The 20868-nt window shown below is 33.7% G+C and overlaps 1 protein-coding gene across 1 annotated transcript in view; it reads left to right on the top strand.

The window, feature by feature from the left end:
* Positions 1 to 20868, top strand: part of LRP1B (LDL receptor related protein 1B) — a 1560879-nt gene that overhangs the window by 1365307 nt on the left and 174704 nt on the right. Inside the window, exons 65-67 of the mRNA XM_064382912.1 lie at positions 1843 to 1959; positions 2067 to 2186; positions 3603 to 3722. Coding sequence (XP_064238982.1) covers positions 1843 to 1959; positions 2067 to 2186; positions 3603 to 3722 — 357 coding nt within the window. The remainder of the gene's footprint in view (positions 1 to 1842; positions 1960 to 2066; positions 2187 to 3602; positions 3723 to 20868) is intronic.

A 20868-nucleotide genomic window follows, 5' to 3' on the forward strand; every position in this document is an offset into this window, starting at 1 on the left:
TCACCATGTTGGCCAGGCTGGTCTGGAACTCCTGACTGCAGGTGATCTGCCCACCTCAGTCCCTCAAAGTGCTGGGATTATAGATTTGAGCCACCACACCCAGCCAATAATGTTTCTTATAATACTCTAATACAATTAAGATTATTCTATAGACTGATTTGAAGATCAAATGGACTTCCAAGTTATTTCTAAGCATTCCTTTAATAGTTGCAACCGTTTTTCTGGCAGGGGTTGTTTTGATAGCTTAGGAGAGGAGTGTTAGACAAAATTGATATAAAGCAAAATGAAATAGAGAAAAGGCACATGCTTAAAGTATGAGAAAATTGTGTCATTCAGTTTAAACATTTAGTATGATTAATTGACAAATGTTATAGATTGCAAGCAAACAACTTTCAACATTTTAGAACTTTTACTTCTATGAAGCAAAGCATATATTGTTATTTTTAAAAGAATGTTTAAATTTTATCTAATATTGTAATATAAAATAATTTTATTTAACATTATTATAAAAGCATAATTTATTTCTCAAATAAGTTTAAAATACCATTTATTAGTCTTTGATTCACTGTTTTGAGCTAATACATATACTATTATTAATCTCAAAATCAGTTATATGCACTAAAATTGTTAGTCAAAAGATAAGTGTTTTACTGCAAACAACATAGTAGATTTGAACTCGAAGTCTGACACTTAAAATTGTGCATCCTTAGATGAATTATTAATATTCAGTAAATTTAGTTTACTCATTGCTAAAATGATGATGCCAAAGTGACAATGTTATGATGAGATTAAATTAGTAACTGTATGTGAAGGGGTCTAGCCCAGTGCCTGATACATAGTAGATCATCAGTAGATCCTGCCTTATTATTATTGTTCTTTATATATACTCAAATAATATGATAAGATAAAATGCTTTATCACTTGTGAGTTGTTACAATATATGTATAGTATATAAAATATTTATTATTTATAAAATATTATTCTCTTGCATAATAGGATTATAGGAGTGAATATCAATAAATCTGATTTAAAATGTGGTAGATGTAGAAAGCAGTTGCTTTACATTGTGCTAGAGAATATGTATTGTGGGTCAGGCACAGTAGCTCACACCTGTAATCCCAACACTTTGGGTGCACGAGGTATGTGGATCACCTGAGGTCAGGGGTTCGAGACCAGCCTGGCCAACATAGTGAAACTTCATCTCTACTAAAAATACAAAAAATTTGCTAAGCATGGTGGTGGGCACCTGTAATCTCAACTACTCAGGAGGCTGAGGCAGTAGAATTGCTTGAACATGGGAAGCAGAAGTTGCAGTGAGCTGAGATTCCACCACTGCACTCCAGAGTAGTTGATGGAGCAAGACTCTGAATAAAAAGAGAGAGAGAGAGAGAGAGAGAGAGAGAGAAAGAGAGAGAGAGAATATGTATTGTGGACAAATCATACACACTATCGGCCACCAATTGATCAAGGAGAAATTATTTCCTAAAAACTGACATTGGAATAACAGTATTTATTTCAATAAATTTCATTCTGCAAGTTAATCTCTCAATATCACTTCATTGATATGTGGAGACTTTTATGTTTCTTAATTTTTTGAAAATATTTATGTGTTATTAATTCCTACTCTCTAGAGTATGGTTTATTAAATGTTATCTGGAGGCCATTTGAGTTGCTCAAAGTATAGCTAAGCATCTGAGTCTAATAGCTATCAAGTTAAGAGACATTCACATTGTGTTCCAGGATATATTTATTATAGTAAATATCTCGAATGGCAGAAACTTTCTGTTTAAGAAGTTGTGAGTTAAGATTGCTTTTCTACAATATCTATGCTTTCTCCCCTAGCTGAATTTAAATGTCAGCCAGGCCGTTTTCAGTGTGGGACTGGACTCTGTGCTCTACCCGCTTTCATCTGTGATGGAGAGAATGACTGTGGAGACAATTCTGATGAACTTAACTGTGGTAGGTGACTAAATTCCTAACTAATGAACATAAGTCTAATTCTCAACTGATAAGTCTGTGTGATTTAAATTCAGACACATTTTTCTCTCTCTCTATCTATGTTCTAGATACGCATGTCTGCCTGTCAGGCCAATTCAAGTGTACCAAGAACCAGAAATGTATCCCAGTAAACCTAAGATGTAACGGGCAAGATGACTGCGGTGATGAGGAAGATGAAAGAGACTGTCGTAAGTCACCTCAAAATGCTCTGTATTGTCTTAATTTTGACTCCCAACTAAAGTAAGTCTAAAACTTATTACTATACTTCATAAATTTATACAATGTAGATAAATTCAAAATAAATTATGGCCAAATAATTAAAAATAGTTGCCAACTGGGATGGATTATTTCAGAAGCTCTAAATAAAAATATAGAGAAAATGAAAATATGAGCAAGTTTACTTTAAAATCTACATAGAAATTATGACAAACATGAACAACATTTATTCATCTACATCACCCTTAAGAGAAACATCAAATACAACAAGGAAGCTGATTACGGTTTTTTAAATTTATTTTTGCCCATATTACATGGATATAAGTAACTTACTTCTGTTGATTTATTAGTGTCTTGAAATTAAATTATTTTTAATTAGAGAGTTTTTCTCCATGAAATACATGGTGCACTCATGAAGAGATATACAAAATCTGGGCAAAATAGTCTGACAAAAGTCTAACTTGTAAAAAACTGTAAATAATGCCCCATTTAACATATTTTAACAAACTACTTGAAAGAATAATAGTAAAATATTTTGCCTCTTTTTATCTCCTATTTCCATCTTCCATCAAAACTCAAATTATATTAAATGGAAGGCAAAACAGTTTATACCATATACATATATATGCATATAGGCTGGCATGCACATGCTTGCACACACACTCACACGTGCAGAGTATGTGAACAATGGAGCACCTGTCAAGTTTCAGGGTCTCAACCGAACTGCTGTCAACATGTCTGTCTTGCTGCAGTTTTATTTTATTCCCTTCAAACTTTTATCAGTAAATAATGTGCAGTCATCCAGCAATTTGATTAAGATGGTGCATTCAGAATAAAGTCAGTACCAGTTCTTTATGGTCAGCCATTCCAGAAACTGATCCATTAAACTGACTAGGATTTGTGATGCAGTTTACAGTCTTAGGTGTATGTTCTGTTTTTCAAAAACTCAACACAATTCCTAGACATTTTGATAAACTTTGTACTTTTATTTTCTTATTCACTTAATGCCTTCTAATTTCAGCATCTTTTCATTTATTAAAATGCATATCTGTGAATTCTTTTTTTTCTGAAAAAATTTATTTTGAAAGGCCCCAAATTCTTAATTGTTAAAATTAGCATTAAAATATCTAATCAACAGTTTTTCGAAAAGTCTGATATTTATCAGTGTATCACTGCAAAAATGTGTTTCCTTTATTTTTACTGGAGAGGATATCAGGAGTACCTTATACGGAATTAAAAGTTAAAATTCCTCACTGTCAGAGTCCCATTCATTAAAACACAATACATTTTTTGATAAATGGTCTTAAACATTTGTCTGTAAAATTTGCTTTTCATAAAATATATCTGCTCTCCAAAGCTACATTTTTAATAGCAGTTTTCTTCTTAAGCTGAAAACAGCTGTTCTCCAGACTATTTCCAGTGTAAGACTACGAAACACTGCATTTCCAAGCTGTGGGTTTGTGATGAGGATCCAGACTGTGCAGATGCATCAGACGAGGCCAACTGCGGTGAGTGTTTGTGACTGTGGGTCTTGTCTCTCTGTATTTGGGTCATCTGCAATGACGACAGTGAAACGTATTTGAACACAATTTTGATGAAACTAAGGTCTTACCTGAAAAGGTTTTGTCTCTGTGTTCACCGATTGGTAACCACTTAGTTTAGCTACTTTACAAAAAGCATGGAGTGATAAGATGGAAGAGTAAGTATTGCTTAATATAACCCAAAACTTTATGAAAGATAGACCGAAGAGGTAGGACAAGACTATTATCTTCTTCTATTAGAGTGTGCACATGATAGTATTAGCATTTAGTGACTAGAAATAAGAAAACACCATATTCATATCATTCTAGAATTCATTTTATTTTTTGCTTAAATACCCAAGATTCTGTATTCAATGATTATTGTATGTTATTCTTTAATACCATACAGTGAGAATAAAACTATAATAAAAAGCATCTGTTCTATATTGGTAGATCACAGTGATCATTTAAGTCAGCATTTGCCTCTGAAACATTAATATTTTCACTTAAATTAATTTTATTTACAATAATTATTCCTTAATTAATGTTGCAGAAATGGAGAATATGTTTATTTTGTTTAAAGAATTTGATTCTATCCTAAAGCTGTTAACACTGAGATAGAAATCAAGAGCATTTGCTATGTGTAATTCATTTTATCAGCATTTATTAACATTAACTGACCCTGTTCTGTAGACAAATATGCCAATTTGGTGTTGTTGGATAAGCAAAAAGCATTTCATCTATTAATTTATTAGAAAATTCAAAGTTTGTCCAAACTAAATAGGACTCCCAGACTTCATAGAATTGTGCTAAATGCATTTGCTAGACTATACAGTACTTTCATTGAACTTTTATGGGGAAAATGAACATAATGAAAAACCTTTAAGTGCTCTGAAATTTCATTTATATTGAGCAACACTTATGAGCTACATGTATAAGTGCTGGCAGTAATAGCATGTCTTTAAGTGATTTTCCTCATACTATCTTCCATATAATTGTGTCTTTAGAATATGCAACCAGTATCACAGTATCATAAAACTGCCATTTACCACTTTGCACAATTGGTTTTCAAAATCCATTCACAAAGCCTCAAACTGCATGCATCACCAGTTTGTCCATAGCAATTACCAAGGACTTTTGCAGGCTAATTTGTATTACTGGCTAGTTTGCTCTGTTGTCTTTTGCATTTTCACTTACCAAACCAAAGTGGAATAATGACTTTTTAACTCTGAATAATTTCTGGACTGGAGTGTTATTTCTATATTTTTCTCTTGGTTTTTCCTCACTTTGGTATGATTTAACTCTTTTTTCTTAGATTATAAGGTTCAAATCAATTACTATCAATCACCGTAGTAACAACAATGCCTAATATTTAGTTGGCAGAAACCACAGGGCCCGAGAAATAGGTTAAAAGCTTTATAGTGATTATCTTACATAATCTCTTTATTGTCCCTATTTCATTGATAAGGAAAATGGGCACAAAGAGGTGCTGTAACTTGTCTAAAGTCCCATAGCTAGGAAGTCCTATAATTGGGATGCGCCTCCAGGGTTATTTGACACCAACATATCTGCTTTAAACTTCTGTGGATACAGCATAAATACACTTGATTCTTTCCACGTGAAGACAAAAAGATATTTAAATATTTTCAGTAATGAGGTTGTATAGGATTCTCCCAGACACAAGTATTGCTGTAACTTCCAGACCAGTTTATATACATACATACACATATATATGTATACATACAGAGGGGGGCAAGAATGGAGGGTTGTCATCTGATTTGAGTTACACAATTTTATTGTGTGCAGGTGCTAATTTAAAGAAAATTCTACATCATATCTAAGTATAGCATTTCACACCCTTATTTTGGAAAGAGATAAGTCACCACTTTGTTTCTTTTTTTTTTTGTCCTCAATAAATATAGAAATGTTACATATTTGTGCTAATTCTTTTAACACTCCCTGGGATGATTCCCCTTCTAGTGTTTCTATTGAATGAGAAAGAAACATAACACTTTGCGAAGGTTCACTGTGTTATGCCATTGGACTCAGTTACGTGTTTCTATATGGCTAAGAACAGATCTTGTCTAGAAGCATGGGTGCGTTTCACTATTTCACATGTCCCATGTCCTCAGGACTTAGCAGGATGTGAGTAGGCTTGCATTAAGTGTGGAATGAGTGTCTAACCTATTCCCTCTTGCAGAATCTCTATTTGGAACCCATTTTCATTTCAGTTTGTGTCCATACTTTTCTTTACCCATGCTACATTTAAGGGGAGATTCTCTTATGCTCTTGGAGTTCATCTAGTTGTTACCTCTTACATCTCAGCACCAGTATTTTCATTTATCTATAGTTCCATTATCAGTTGTATTTTTTTCAATTCTGAAGTCCTAACATTGTAGTTTGTTCTACCTTGACATATTCCAATTGAAACAGTTTGTTTTGTTTTGATTTAAATTATACAAAGAAAACAGTGTAGAAGCAAGAGAAAGAGAGAGAGAGAAGCATTGTGAAAAAATGAAGCAGAGTAACAACACATACATAATATACATATAGTGTCGGGAATTAAAATGATAATCATTGCAAATATTTTTCAAATTACATTACTGAATTTCACCTGGCATAATTTTTTGAGTCTATGAATACTCACAATTTTAACAAGGAATGTTTAATCTATGGCAAAATTGTATGCTAATCGAGAATTTAAGGAGGCTTTGAAAAGATGTAAATTAAATGTAGTTTAGGAGTCCAGGCTTAATAAATTAGTCTTGGTGAGACTTTGGATATAAATTTTAAAAATTAAATTAACTGTATGATTTCCCATTTTATTAATGCCTAGTTTTTGAGATGGCTAAATTTATGAATCTGTAAAAATCTACATTTGGCACATTTGGATTAAATTAATAAAGGTATTTAAAGAACATCTTGGAGCTCTATTTTTGCATAAGTAAAGATTCAAATCTATGTTAGCCTTGTATTCATGACAAGATAGTTACAAATTCATTTTGTGAGTTGTTAATAGTTCGTATAAAATTACTTCTATTTGCTTGAAGGTGTCTGCTCTTTTAAACTTTATACCAAGAGAAAAGCACGCTTTTAAAAGTGTACATAAATACAATTATATTAGACTGTAGAGTTTGACTGCTCTTGTAGGGCTGTTTCACTGTTTATTACAATCTTGGGCAAACACCAGATTTGAATGCCTGGCCAAATTAAGTAGAATATCCCAATTATAGCAGCTTCAGAATATTTGTTTACAATTTCAACCTCAAACTTTCTTCACCTTCAGCCTACTCTATTCTATTTGAAGAACTAATCGAGGATTTAAAAATTTAACAGATCTATACTAGAGTCACATGTCTGCTTTGTAATCATAGTTGAAACTTTTCTACAATGTGACTCATAAGATGATATTAGAATCTGGATCTTTCTATTATGTTCTGTTTTCCCAGTTTACAGTTTAGATTCTTAGTTCTCTCAATGCCTATAAAATATTTTCTTTTTTTTTTTTATCAATTATTGTCTGTCTGGGCTCCTGCAGTCAACTCTGCACTCATGCCCAGCTTTCTAGCACCCACCATTGCGCTGCCAAATCGCTCCTCTCTGTTGTCTGCTTATTTTCCTGCAATCTTTCATCTAATCTAGAATTCCGTATTATCAAAAAGGATCTTGCCTCTAAGTTGGTTGAGCCTCATTTGCTGCTTTTGTGCAATCTTGGTTTATAACCCGCTGTTTGGTTAATGATCTTTAATTAATGTGTTAGCTAACTAACTAGAGCTTGTGAAGAGAAATTGAACTACTTACAATATATATGTATTTTCTACAACCTGCCTTTCTAACATGACACTGAACACATTCACCCCAAAAGATAGAACATATCAACGTGTACTTTTATTTTCCTTTAAATATGTGATTAGGAAATTTGAAACAGACTACTCAAGCTATAGTTATAAGCTATAAGAATGTAACAAACAGATAAAAAAAGTTAAGGCAATTATGTGTTACATTATAACATATTTCACGCTGTATGTGGTGGCTCATGCCTATAATCCCAGCAATTTGGGAGGCCAAGGTGGGAAGATTGCTTGAGACCTAGAGTTCAAGACCAGCCTGGGCATCATAGTGAGATCCCACTTCTACAAATATATATATTTAAAAATTACCACCTGTAGTGTGAGCTCCTCTGGAGGCTGAGGCTGGAGGTCAGTTCAATGAGAAGATTGAGGCTGCAGTGAACCATGATTGCACCACTGTAGTCTAGCCTGGATGACAGAGACAGACCATGTCTCAGAAAAAAACAGAAAGAAATGTTTCACACTTACAGACTTGTTACATAACAAGTATCGTGTTTTATAAGTTATATAACAAGTATCATAAACTATTTTTAACAGTTTTTAACATTTGTAGAAATTTTAAAACATTTAAATTTCTATAATAACAACTAATGTCCATCTCTTCCCTTCCCCCTTCTTCTTCCCACTGTCCTGAAGTGATCATGTATTATTCACATTTATTACTTTTTACTTATAGTATATAAACATACAACTATGTAAATATACATATATACAAATTTATCTGTATTATGTAACTATACTTTTTTAATATATTTCCATTTAGAATAACATTTAGAAAATGTTAGTTCCGTGATTTCAAGATAACCTATGGGGGAAAAGCTTTGTGCTTTTATATACAGTAAAGATTATGTACTTGAATTTCCTGTTTTGGGAAATGGTCCACACGTACAAATATTTAGTTAGGACATCTGTGTAGTATTTTTAACCAGTGTCTCCGAAATTTAAATATGGGTTATAAATACATGTATATTTTGACTAGCAAACAGATTATCTGAACATCCTCAGTGCCTCTCTCCTGTGTGGCTGTGACTTGTGAATGAAGCGGGTGTGCTGAAGGATGTTGTTGAAGGAGGCTGCTGGGAGAAAGATTTTGAATTTTCTAACATATGGCATCACAGTATCTCTCTATCTAGGTATTTAGAAGCATAGTATTGTGTGCCTTCATGTTAGCAGCTGGAAAGGAGAAAGGACCTTCCATCCACACAGTCTCTAGAATCTCATTGGTCTCCGTTAGGGTTGGTGTGATCTGCACTCTGCGCTCTAATCTGACTGTGAAGTGCAGGCATCCTCATTCACGGAGTGTGGGTTTTGCTGTGTCTTCAAATCTTCATTCTTGATGAGCTGCTGCTTAATCTTATGTTGCTGTTGATATATGAAACTCCTTGAGCCGAGATCCTTATAGAAGCACATGATCCTGTAAACCTCCCAGGTCCAGGTCCTGTGATGAGCCAGGAATGCTGCCTCAAGCTTATATTTGTGTCTTCCACCCACTTTTAATGTCACAAAATAACTCCTAGATGTTTTTTTAATTTCAAAAAATCTTTATTATTTTAGAATTATAAGAATATAATGTATAAAAATTGAGCACTATGTAAGTACACTTAAAAGTGTAATATTTATTTCTCTGTCCCTCCCCTGCTGTGTAGAGCCCCATTACATTATATATATTTTGGTGAAATATACGTAACTAACATAAAACTTTCCTCTTTAAACATTTTTAAGTGTATAATACAGTGGTGTTGTGTATAATACAGTGGTGCTAAGTACATTCATATTGTTTTCCAACCATCACCACCAGTTATCTCCAGAGCTTTTTCATCTTTCCAAACAGAAACTCTAGACCCATTAAAGAAAAACTCCCTATTCTTCCCTCTACCCTTTGCCTGGTAACCTTTACTGTAATTTTTGTCTGTGGTACTTCATATAAGTGGAATTGTAGGACATGCTGTATTTGTTTTTCTTTTTATATCTGGCTTATTTCACATAGAAAATTCATGTTGTAGAAGACTTTTAAATTAATTTTTGATTAACAGCTGCAACCTATTAAGACTTATTAAAAAGTGGTACAAGCTAGGCATGGTGGCACACGCCTATAGCTTGATTACTTGGGAGGATAAGAAGGGAGAATCACTTGAACCCAGGATTTCAAGGCCAGCCTGGGCAGGATAGTGAGACCCTGCCCCTCAAAGAATAAATTAATAAAAACTAAACACCAAAATTTTATTATTTGCTTTTGAGAAATAGATTTGGTATAACTCCTAGATTTTTAAAAATGTTGTGTGCCTCTAGCATTGTTTGTCCCAGAAGCTTGACCTTTTCCCATGATAAATCCAGGTGAGTGTGACACTCATCTTTCCAGTGTCTTGGTCCATCCCATATCAATCTACGTGCTGCCCTGATGTCTTGAGGATATGTGCAGCTAATCTTTCCACAACTTTCACTTCTTTTTTTTATTTTCACAATCTTTCAGGATCCAGAAGGGAACTCTACATTTCTCTACCTGTCTGAAAAAAACTTCTTATTACTGTCATACTCATCATTGAGATGACAGTTGCTTTCTCTACTTCTCACTCTGGCAATTAAAAAAAAAAAAAAAGACAGTGGGGCAGTATAATATATGAGAGAGAAGTGAAAACCATATTGTTTTACTGTTTTCCATTTTTTGGCATTCTATACTTATTTGATCCCAGATGAATTGTAAAATAGCAGTTAATGACATTCTATGGAATCACTATTTCTCAGGATATACTTTGGACGGTTTGGTATGTAAGTGTGACTGGTGTCTGTTGGTTGAGTTTCAATGTAATTCTAAAACTTAAGAAAAATAATTACATAGCTGTATCTTGCTTCTTTGAAATCTTGATGTGTACATATGTTATTATCTTTTTTAATGGAAGCTTTCAAAAATAGTTTAAATGTTGGTATATTTCTAAACTTTTAAAATAGTTGTAATGAAAATAAGTGTATTTTTCTACAAACTTGGTAGTGTGGGGAGCTTATTTTCTATGTGTAAAGCAGCTTTATTAATTCAGTAAGTTTTTTTTGTATTGCTATTACATCACTATATTTTATGGTAAAATTTTTGATATATCATGTGTTTTTCTCTCATCTATTTGCTTTGCTAAATTTAATATTTCCCTCTTTTCTGTTAATGTTTGTGTGTATGTGTGTGTGTGTGTGTGTGAATGTATTCATGTGTGTATATTTGGGAGTGTATGAGAGAGAGAGAAAAAGAGAGAAAGGAAAAGAGTGCATATGTGAGAGTGAGAGAGAGGCCGCATAATGGCATCTCTTTTGCATTGAAATGTTTTGGTTCCAATAGAACCATTGAAGGAGAGCCTATCTGTATGAATGGAACCAAGAAATTGTCTTCTAGCTTTTATAGAAGAAATGAAAGACCTACATGTGAGTCACTAAATAGTCTTAAGTGAAATGAACACATTAAGTTTTTTGTAGTTTTCACCCAATGACTTTGGTATCTTTTATACGTTGACTCTCTACCAAAAGGATGTGCAATTATTTGCTGATGTTTTTTTTTTTCTTTCTTTTCTTTCTGTCTTAACAATTAGACGAAACTGTGAGATTTAAATTTTGTTGAACAAAGCTAAAAAGGAGCCTACACAATGAGTCAGGAGGCATGCCAAATATTCTACACTCTGGATTGAACTGTAGTAAAAACCATAAGAGAAATAGCTTTTTGCCCCGTGGGGATTATAATTGAGTTTGAAAAGAAGGAAACTGCCATGTTTGCTTTAATAAGAAATCTAAATTGATGCGGTTGAAATTTTTAACAGAAATGAGTCAGGAATTTAATATTCTGTTATATTTTTGTTTGAAAAACGTATCTTCGTAATGCTGCTTTTCTCATCCTTTGCCAAGTATATTCAGTTCTCTAAAAATACAAAATAAAATAACACATGCATATATACAAAACTGGTTGCAGATTTTTAGTAGTATGTGAAAAGAATAAGAATTAAATACTTTTAAAAAAGACAAAAAATATAAGAAATGTGGAGATTTAAAAGTTCCATCTCTTTGATGCTACCTTTAGACCAAAAATATTGATCTTTGTTTTAGATTATAAACTTCTGTTTTGCAGATTCTATTCAAGTATCTTTTGGGCTGGCAATTCCCGTGGTGAATATTCTACCATTTGTATTTTTAGGTGCTACTTAGTTTTGTTTAGTACCATGTCTATATGATTGATTATGCTGTGTGTTAGTGACCAAAAATAAGTAGAATGAAAGATTCTAATGTTTTTCTCAACACTAACACTAGTAATTTATCATATGTAGAAAATATGATTTTTCACCTCTTTAAAAAACCTTAGACTTATGCTCATGTGTTAAAAATCAGTTTGAATATCCAAGTGGTGTTAAATTTCACTATGAAAAAAGCCTATTTTCAGCAATAGTACTTGGGCATAATATGATAATGATAACAAAAGACGTGTTGTACTTATTACTGCAGCATTTATTGGTTTTGTGATCAGTGTATACTAAACTGATGGGTATAGTCGAGGGTTCTGATGTCCAATCAATCTTAAATTTAATGCTTAGAATGAAAGTGCTCTGGCTTAGGTTTTTCATATAATTAAGCCACCAGTCATGTGCTCAGTGGTCATGTGGAAAATAATGAAAGTAGAGAGTGAAGTGGTGCAGAATTTAGTTTGAAAATTACTGTCACCCCTTGCTGGGTTACCGATGTAAGAGTAAGTTACCGTAAATTTGTGTTATCCTTTGATATACTAACTCTCTAATTAAAATTTTTATTTCTCCAAAATCTTGAGAAAAATTATTTGAAAAAAAGTCCTCAGAAGTCTTCATAAAAAATTGTTTTTGACCTAAAGTAGAAGTCACTTGAAAAATATTATTTGGCTGGGCACAGTGGCTGACGCCTGTAATCCCAACACTTTGAGAGGTCGAGATGGGTGGATCACCTGTGGTCAGACGTTCAAGACCAGCCTGGACAACATGGTGAAACCCTGTCTGTACCAAAAGTACAAAAATTAGCCAGGCATGGTCCAGCTACTCGGGATCCTGAGGCAGGAGAATCGCTTGAACCTGGGAGGCAGAGGTTGCAATGAGCCGAGATCACGCCATTGCACTCCAGCGTGGGCGACGGAGAGAGACTCCATCTCATAAAAAAGAAGAAAAAGAAAGAAAGAAAGAAAGAAAGAGAGAGAGAGAGAGGAAGGAAGGAAGGAAGGAAGGAAAGAAAGAAAGAAAGAAAGAAAGAAGGAAAGGAAAGGAAAAAGGAAAAAGGAAACTTATTTTTCAAGTGCCGTAGAAATATAGAACAGATTTTTCCCTGTGACCTAAGGTTTCTCACCCCCAAGAATCATATCATCCATATGAATGCACTTCCCTTCTAAATTCTATGTCCTAAGTCAGAGACACACACCCAGTTTTTAAATGTTCTTTTTTGATATACCCTTGCATTTTTACGGATATTTGAGAAAAAAAAAAAAAACAAAAAAACAGAAGAAATATAAAATGATACTATTTATTGAAATTAAAGTAGCTTAATGTTTTCCAAACTGTATTTTGATTAATATTATTCACATTATGTGAACTGTATATTTTACCCAGGCAATCAGGTCTCTGATTTAAACTTATAATTTATATTTAATCTAAATAAAAAGTTACAGAATATGTGCATATGTACAATAATGTTTTACTAGTCATTTTGTTGTAAGTGCAAATATAAATATACCATAAATGTATACTAATTTGCTTTAGTTCATTAAAATCATTTCTTTAGAAGTTGTGTGTTAACAATTAGTATTAAATGCTGCATGGCAGATTCAATGAAATTCCCATATCAGAACTCTGGAAACTTATTTTTAAATCTTAGAAATTATTTACCATAAATTTTTAATTAATTGAACTATAATTAAAGAAAATATAACATCTGCCAGGTGCGGTGGCTCAACTTGTAATCCCAGCAATTTGGGAAGCCAAGTTGGGCAGATTACCTGAGATCAGGAGTTCAAGACCTGCCTGGTCAACATGATGAAAACCCGTCTCTACTAAAAATACAAAACTTAGCTGGGTGTGGTGGTGAGTACCTGCAATCCCAACAAGAGAATCCGGTAAACCCATGAGGCAGAAGTTGCAGGGAGCCAAGATTGCACCACAGCACTCCAGCCTGTGTGACAGAGCAAGACTCTGTCTCAAAAAAAAATATATATATATATGTGTAACATCTAACCTGTTTCAACTTGTTGGAGAGGCACTTCTAAAGTTGTAATCTAATTTCCTCTATTACCAAGTAAATTATATTGACAAAAATGTCTCATATCACTTAGTAGCATATACGGCTTTAGGATTTTTATTCTAAACATTATTAGATTAAAAGTTTTAAATCAAATGTATAATCTGTTTCTATTTTAATCTTCTTGGTAATTAGCTTCTGAATCCCAACTACAAAATGTAGTCAGGAAATCCAATATATCACTTAATTTCAATTAATCACAGTTTTACTATATTAGGATCACACATGTATGTATGTCAGCCATTGTATCAGTGTATCAGGATGTTAGATAGCTTGAATGAATATTCTAACTGCTTCTAAGAATTGCCCATAGATGATGGGTTTCTAGAATACTTTGTAAATCTCTGTGTTAGTTCTTCAGATGAACTTAGCGCTGTTGGAACTAGCATACACCCAATCCTATCATGAGTTCTATTTCAGGAAGCAGATTGTTACGGACAGCTGTCCAGTTTCTCAGTGTGGTATTTGTAATGTCCAAAACACAAGAGTCTTGATACAAACAGGCACTGAGCAGTAAAAACTAGCTAACTATTAGGTAATCACAGAGGCATAATAATCTACCTTCAGAAATCTTAAAGCCCTTTATGAACTCAGAACTCTGATTATCTGGTTCGTTTCTTTTAAGGAAATATTTCATTGAGTCAGAAAAAAGAAAACGGATAATTACTAACACAAAATATAAGCAAAATTATACGTATTTTTTCTTTCAGAATTCACTATGTTCATCTCTGTAATGTGCAAGTACAAATAATTACAGCTTAGCTCTTCAAATGTTTCTTAACATTAATATTGGGAATAAGTCATTTCAAAGCCAGGTATTACAAATGAGAAATTGAAGAACTACACACAAGGTTGTATTTCAAGGCACTCTCAGTCCAGTGCCTACTGTTCTTGGCAGAGGAAACATCAAGCACTTTAACATTTCTGGTTACTGTCAATGTATCCCACCGCATTGGGCCCAGTTAATATTATCTGTGAGAAGGCATAGGATGGGCAGTATAGGGGTACAGTGTCTACAGACAATTGAAAGTCTGCTTTTCAATGGCAATTCTAAACATAGTCAGTAATAAAAACCCTCTCCCTTCAAGAACAGACCAAGGATCATAATTGCAAATGGAAATCTAGTGGCTTGCCATAAAGATAAAAATAAATACATTAAAACAAACAACATTATTAAATTCTACTTTGAAACAATTCTAATTTGACACCAGCCTACCAAAACCCAGATCTTTGTTAAAAAGAGAAATTAGTTAAGTGTCAGAGAAGCCCTCTTTATCCTTGACTTAATTTTTCAAAAGGCAGCAAATAGGAAGAATGAAAGAGAATTGACCAGTGCAAAACTTTCTCATGAGCCCTTCAAAGTTATCTAGCGCCATTCACACACCGTTTGAACTACCTGGTGTATTGTGTGATCTGATTTACAGCTTACCATCTGTGTCATGCATGATACACTTTTGAAAGCACTGTATTCTTCAATATGGACTATGACAGCAACACATGTACTCTAAAGGGAATTTCACTCCCTGCAGCATTCCAAGATTATCTCAGTTTATATTTTGGCACTGAAAGTTTTTAGAGATGGTCATCTTTTGTTAAAAAATGTCTATAACTTTTCTTCAGTGTTGCACTTTATGAATGCCCATGAATTTTCTATAAGCATGGTTTACTGGAAAAGTAGAATTTTCTCTGACAAATTTAGGCCACAGTTATATCATGAATCCATAGACAAATTTAAACATGACAAGTGAAATTTAGTTTTTAAAGGCAGTACTAAATATATTCCATAGTAGATGAGAGTAGTCATTCACTCTGTTTCTGAAAATGACCTCATAGGATTTTTTTGTATTTTATTTAAAGGAACAAATAATAGTGGTTTTCATAAAATACTTAACTTTCCTTTGAAATTTGGCAAGAATTTTAAATACTTCATATATTTTTCTTACTTTTTTGGATTTTTTTTGTCTGAAAAGTATTGTTCATATAATTTTGACTGGATAAAAAGATATATGCCAAATTATCTTTAAAGAAACCCTCCCCATTCACTTCTTCTTCCTGATCTCTTTCCTTGATTTTAAAATTCAGGTCCTAGCAAATCCACAATAAATATGTTTCAGATTTTGTCAATACAGACTAAAATGTGTTAGTCTTCAAGGTCAACCTTCTACTGGGTTGGACCCTTTGAGGACAGGTATGGTGTTATTCATTTTGAGACATGGTAGCTGTTGAGTAAACATTATTGATTGACAGAATGAATTACCATGAATACAATTTTAATTTTTAGATTATGCAGTTTCTCTTTCCTGAAAACTTTTCTGGCGGTATTTTGTCTTTCAGGGCGTAAATATTTTATTGGTTTTGAAAATGTAAGTGCTCCAGGTTTCTATTGCATTTCTTGGTAATGTCTAGATTACTGTATGTATATGTTTATTTCACTCTACATACATAGTAGAAATATTTTTTAGGAATAGATACATTCCTCAAACTCTTAACTCTATGTGTTATACAAGCTATTTAAGGAACTGTAACAGTGCTTTTAAAAATGATGCCTGCATTGTTTTTATCTAAAGTTCCTCCCAATCTAAGCAAAGAGTAAATAATACTGAAGATCGATTAGAAGAGAGAATCAATTCTGGAATTATTGGTCTAAATTATTTTTTAATTTTATATGAATAATTATTAAATAGATTAAAATATGAGTGGCTATGAGGAAGAGAATCTTTGTTCATTCTAATAATACTTATATGCTTTCAATAACTTTGCTATGCAAAAGTAAAGATTATTAACACTGTGATTTGTTCCAATGTATTGAAAAATTTTAATAATGAAAAAGCTTTCCTTTTTTTTTCTTATTTTATGAAACTTGACCACTGAGCTTGCATTGTCCAGATTTTTTGTGCAGGAGATACAGTTAAATGTTGGCACTAAATGCTGTATTGGTTGGCACTGAAACAAATGCAAGAAATGAGCATACTAAAAATTCTAGTTTAGAATAATTAAACCCATAGCAATTACATGTGACTCTATTGGCTAATGGTATGACCATCATCCAAGAGCTACTGATGTAAGGTGAGGGGTGGTGATGCCAACTTTAAATTCCAGAGCTTTTTTCATGCTATTCAGTTTTCGCAGCTGGAATTTACTGCTTCTTGATAGTGCAAAATTATTCACTTGGTTTTGTTTTTTTGGCTCAATGTTGTGACTCAGTAATTTTCAGCATCTTACTGACAGATGGAAAGGGATCACTAACCATCTTGCTGAATTAACATGGAATGCATTTCTAAGCCACAATAAAAGACAGGACTGAAAATGTCAAGTCCACACATTTCCATCTATAGTATATATACCCTTACAAGGTTCATTGAATGTTTGTTAGAAATGATCAATGGAGGTCATCAGGTTAAAGTAGAGCCACATCCATCATCCTGATCTAAACAAGTGAACAAATAAACAATTACTGCTCCTTTATGTCTAGATAAAAATCCTCATGCTCTAAATTAAGCTTGATTTTTTTTATCCTTTTCAATATCAATTGTGAATAATTTAACACTATCTTTTGTATAAAAGTCCTTTGTTTAAGGACTCTCAAATTAAATTCTTTCATCTCATTTTGGCCAAATTATTCAATTTTCTTTAATCTCTTTTCATGGATTATATTTTCCATTCCATTAATCAGCTTTATATTTCTCCCCTCACACCTTCCCAAGTTATATGCTTTGATTGTGACCTAGGGAAAATAATGCAGCATATTTAGTCGTATGATGTGTTAGAGCTCTCATTGTTCTCCACTGCTGTGTACCTCCTTTTGTACTATAACATTGTATTTGATTAAAAGCAAATAAAACCAGTATTCACACTGTTGATCCTTAGCCAACTTCTATGACACCATCCCATCCCCAGTTTTAGAGATTTCACATACATTCTACCAGATTTTCGGTGTCATATATTTATGTACTGCTTTCATGTTGCCTTTTTAAAGGATCCAATATCTCTTTTGCTAAGTTCCAGAAAACTGGTTCTATGTATCTTCCATTCTCTAATATGTACCCAGTACCTAGTACAGAACCTGGCACAGATAAGTGTATGATGAGTGAAGAAAAAAATAACATTTACTTTTTGTGTCCATACTGCCTACCCTCCTGATCATTTCAATATCTTGTGCTTGATTAGTGTACTAAATTGGCCTAAATTGTAAGAGGGCTTTACTATACAGACCCACTGACATTTCTGCCAGACCTGCATACTGAGTTGGCCTTTCATCCCTTCATCTGCAGGATGGAGAGGGTGATGTTGACAGGGCACTGGGCAGTTTCATGGGAAGATCCATAAGCTCAGGAGTTACTAGAAGCAGAGCCTGATTCTTGATTTTATTCCTGGAATTTGGCCTGTTTTGTTAAAGGTTCCATGTGCATTTGAAAAGAAATTCTTATGATGTTCTTGGGTGGAATATTCTATACATATCAATGATAACAAATTAGTTGATAGTACTGTTTAAGTCTTTCATATTCTTTCTAATTTTTGTGTATGTGTACTTATTCTATTATGAGGTTATTATTGAAAGATTTGACTATTACTGTGTATTAGTCTACCTCTGCAGTTCTACCAGTTTTCATTTTATATCTTTTGAAATTTTGTTGTTAATGAACAAATTTTTGGAATTATGTTTCTTTCGATGAACTCATTAGTTCGTCATTAGGAAATAACCTTCTTTTATATCTGGTAATATTCTTTGCTATGACATCTACTTTGATATGATTGTTGCCTCTCCATTTTTCTTTTGATTATTATTTTCATGGAATACCTAAACTCTGTGTTTTTGTTCCATATTTGGTGCTCAGAAACATTTCCCTAAGTAGTAGTGATGTGAAATAACTTTGGATTGTCAGGCATGTCTATGTTTTATATTTATTTAGTCCAGGTTTGGATGGGTTATTTCAGAATCCAGAGATTTATCTATGGCAGGAAATTACTGAGTGGTGGTCCCTTACACACTATGACAGTGGTCTTGAACATTTTCGGCACCAGGGACCAGTTTCATGGAAGACAGTTTTTATGAACTGTTCAGAGGGGCATGATTTTGGGAAGACTCAAGCCACATTACATTTATTGTGTTTATTTTGATTATTATTACATTGTAATATATAATGAAATAAATGTACAACTCACCACAATTACAGAGCCAGTGGGAGCCCTGAGCTTGTTTTACTGCAGCTAGATCATCTCATCTGGGGGTGATGGGAAACAGTGACACCCGAAGTGTGTTGCTTGTATCCTGTGTACTCTGTAGTCTCCTTTTGGTTGCTGTAACTGCAGCATATCCTGCTTCACAAATATAGGATGTCTGAAAAGGAAGCAGGCTTTTCAGTGCTTTTGTGGCAATCTTAGGATATTCTGTCTTGACTTTAATCCGGAATGTATGAAGATTTGAAGTTTTCTTAAACATACTTTTAAGACTGTCATCATTTGTGATCTCAAGTAGTTGGTCCTCTTCGAGCATGGACAAAGTTGATTCAACTGGCTTTTTCACAAATGGGTCATAGATTTCTTCATAGTTCAGGGGTCTTTTGTGGTTGGGAAATAATGCTTGAACTCTTGAAATCTAAGATAGGTGATCATGCGCCAACTGGAGAAAGGAACTTGGTTCAGTCTCTTTCAAAATCTCAATTTCAAAATGTTTGAAACATATCAAAAATCACAACGTTCACAATTGCTCATCATGCTTTGAACGTAGCCACTTTTGCTGATTTGTATGCAGTTGTAATTCTCCCCTGAAGTGACAGATTGAGTTTGTTGAGCATGTTGAATATGTCACACAGTAAGCAAATTTTGCATCCCATTCTGCGTCACTAAATGTGCTGCCAGTGGTGACTCTTTTTCTAGAAGAGATCTCTGGAGTGGCTCTTATAACTCAAAAACTCTGGCTAGTGATCAACCTAGAAACCCACCTCACTGCTGTGTATAGAGAAGACATATGTGCTCTGCATCCATCTCCTCACAGAGCTCAACGAACAGATGTGAGTTAAGGGTGTGAACTTTATTGTACATGCTAAAGGCATGTAATGTATTGCTGATAATTTTAATCGCATCCTTCAAAACGCTGTTAAGTTCAGGTGATATTTTTTGGCTAGCCAGCATTTCTCTATGGGTGATGCAGTACATAGACTCACATTCAGAAGAGACCTCTCTGACTTGAGTAGTGAAATCAGAAAGCCGTGCAGTCATGGTAGTCATTCCATCCATGCATGTACCCACACAAAATGACCAATTCAGTTTTCCTGATATGTAATAATTCAAAGACTTGAATAGTTCTGCAGCTGTGGTGTTGGTTGGCAACAAAAGTGCACATAGCGTATCATCATGCACATCCTCCTGAAAAACATATTGCACAAAACCAAGCCTCGTCGCCTTGTTATTAACATTGATAGACTCATCAACTTGGATTGCATATTACAGTGACTCATTAATCTTCTTTAACAATTGGGCTGTAATATCTTCTGCTATTTCATCAATTTGTCTCATGATGTTGCTAGTCAAAAGAGAAACACATGCCACCTTTCAACTTCAGCCTTTCCTAAAAGTTCATAGCAAACATTCTTAGCAGCAGGCAGGATTCACTTGTCACCAATGATAAAGGGCTTCTTAGTGTTAGTAATGTGATTAGCCAGTAAGAATGATGCTCTCAGTGCAGATACATCTGATGAAGTAGTGGCCTTCAATAATTGCTTCTGTTCTTCATGTTCATGTTTTGTTTTTTTTTGTTTTTTTTGTTTTTAAAAAAAACTCCAAAGGCTTGTCTTTTAATGCAGGTGCTTGGTCTCCATGTGGCAAGGCACTTTTGAAGGTTTCATGGCTTAGTTGGGGAGCTGGTTCCCAACATGTTATACAAAGTGGATATTTTGTTTTAAATGCAGTTTTCTTTTTGTTGGCAGTCCTAGAGTCTCTGCTGTCTCATCATTCGGTATTTTCCCCTTTTAAAGGAGCTTTCAGATGACATTTGTTTTTAATTCATT

Source organism: Aotus nancymaae, unplaced genomic scaffold (assembly GCF_030222135.1).
Source record: "Aotus nancymaae isolate 86718 unplaced genomic scaffold, 86718_ANA_hifiasm-v0.15.2.pri h1tg000029l, whole genome shotgun sequence".
Lineage (NCBI taxonomy): Eukaryota > Metazoa > Chordata > Mammalia > Primates > Aotidae > Aotus > Aotus nancymaae.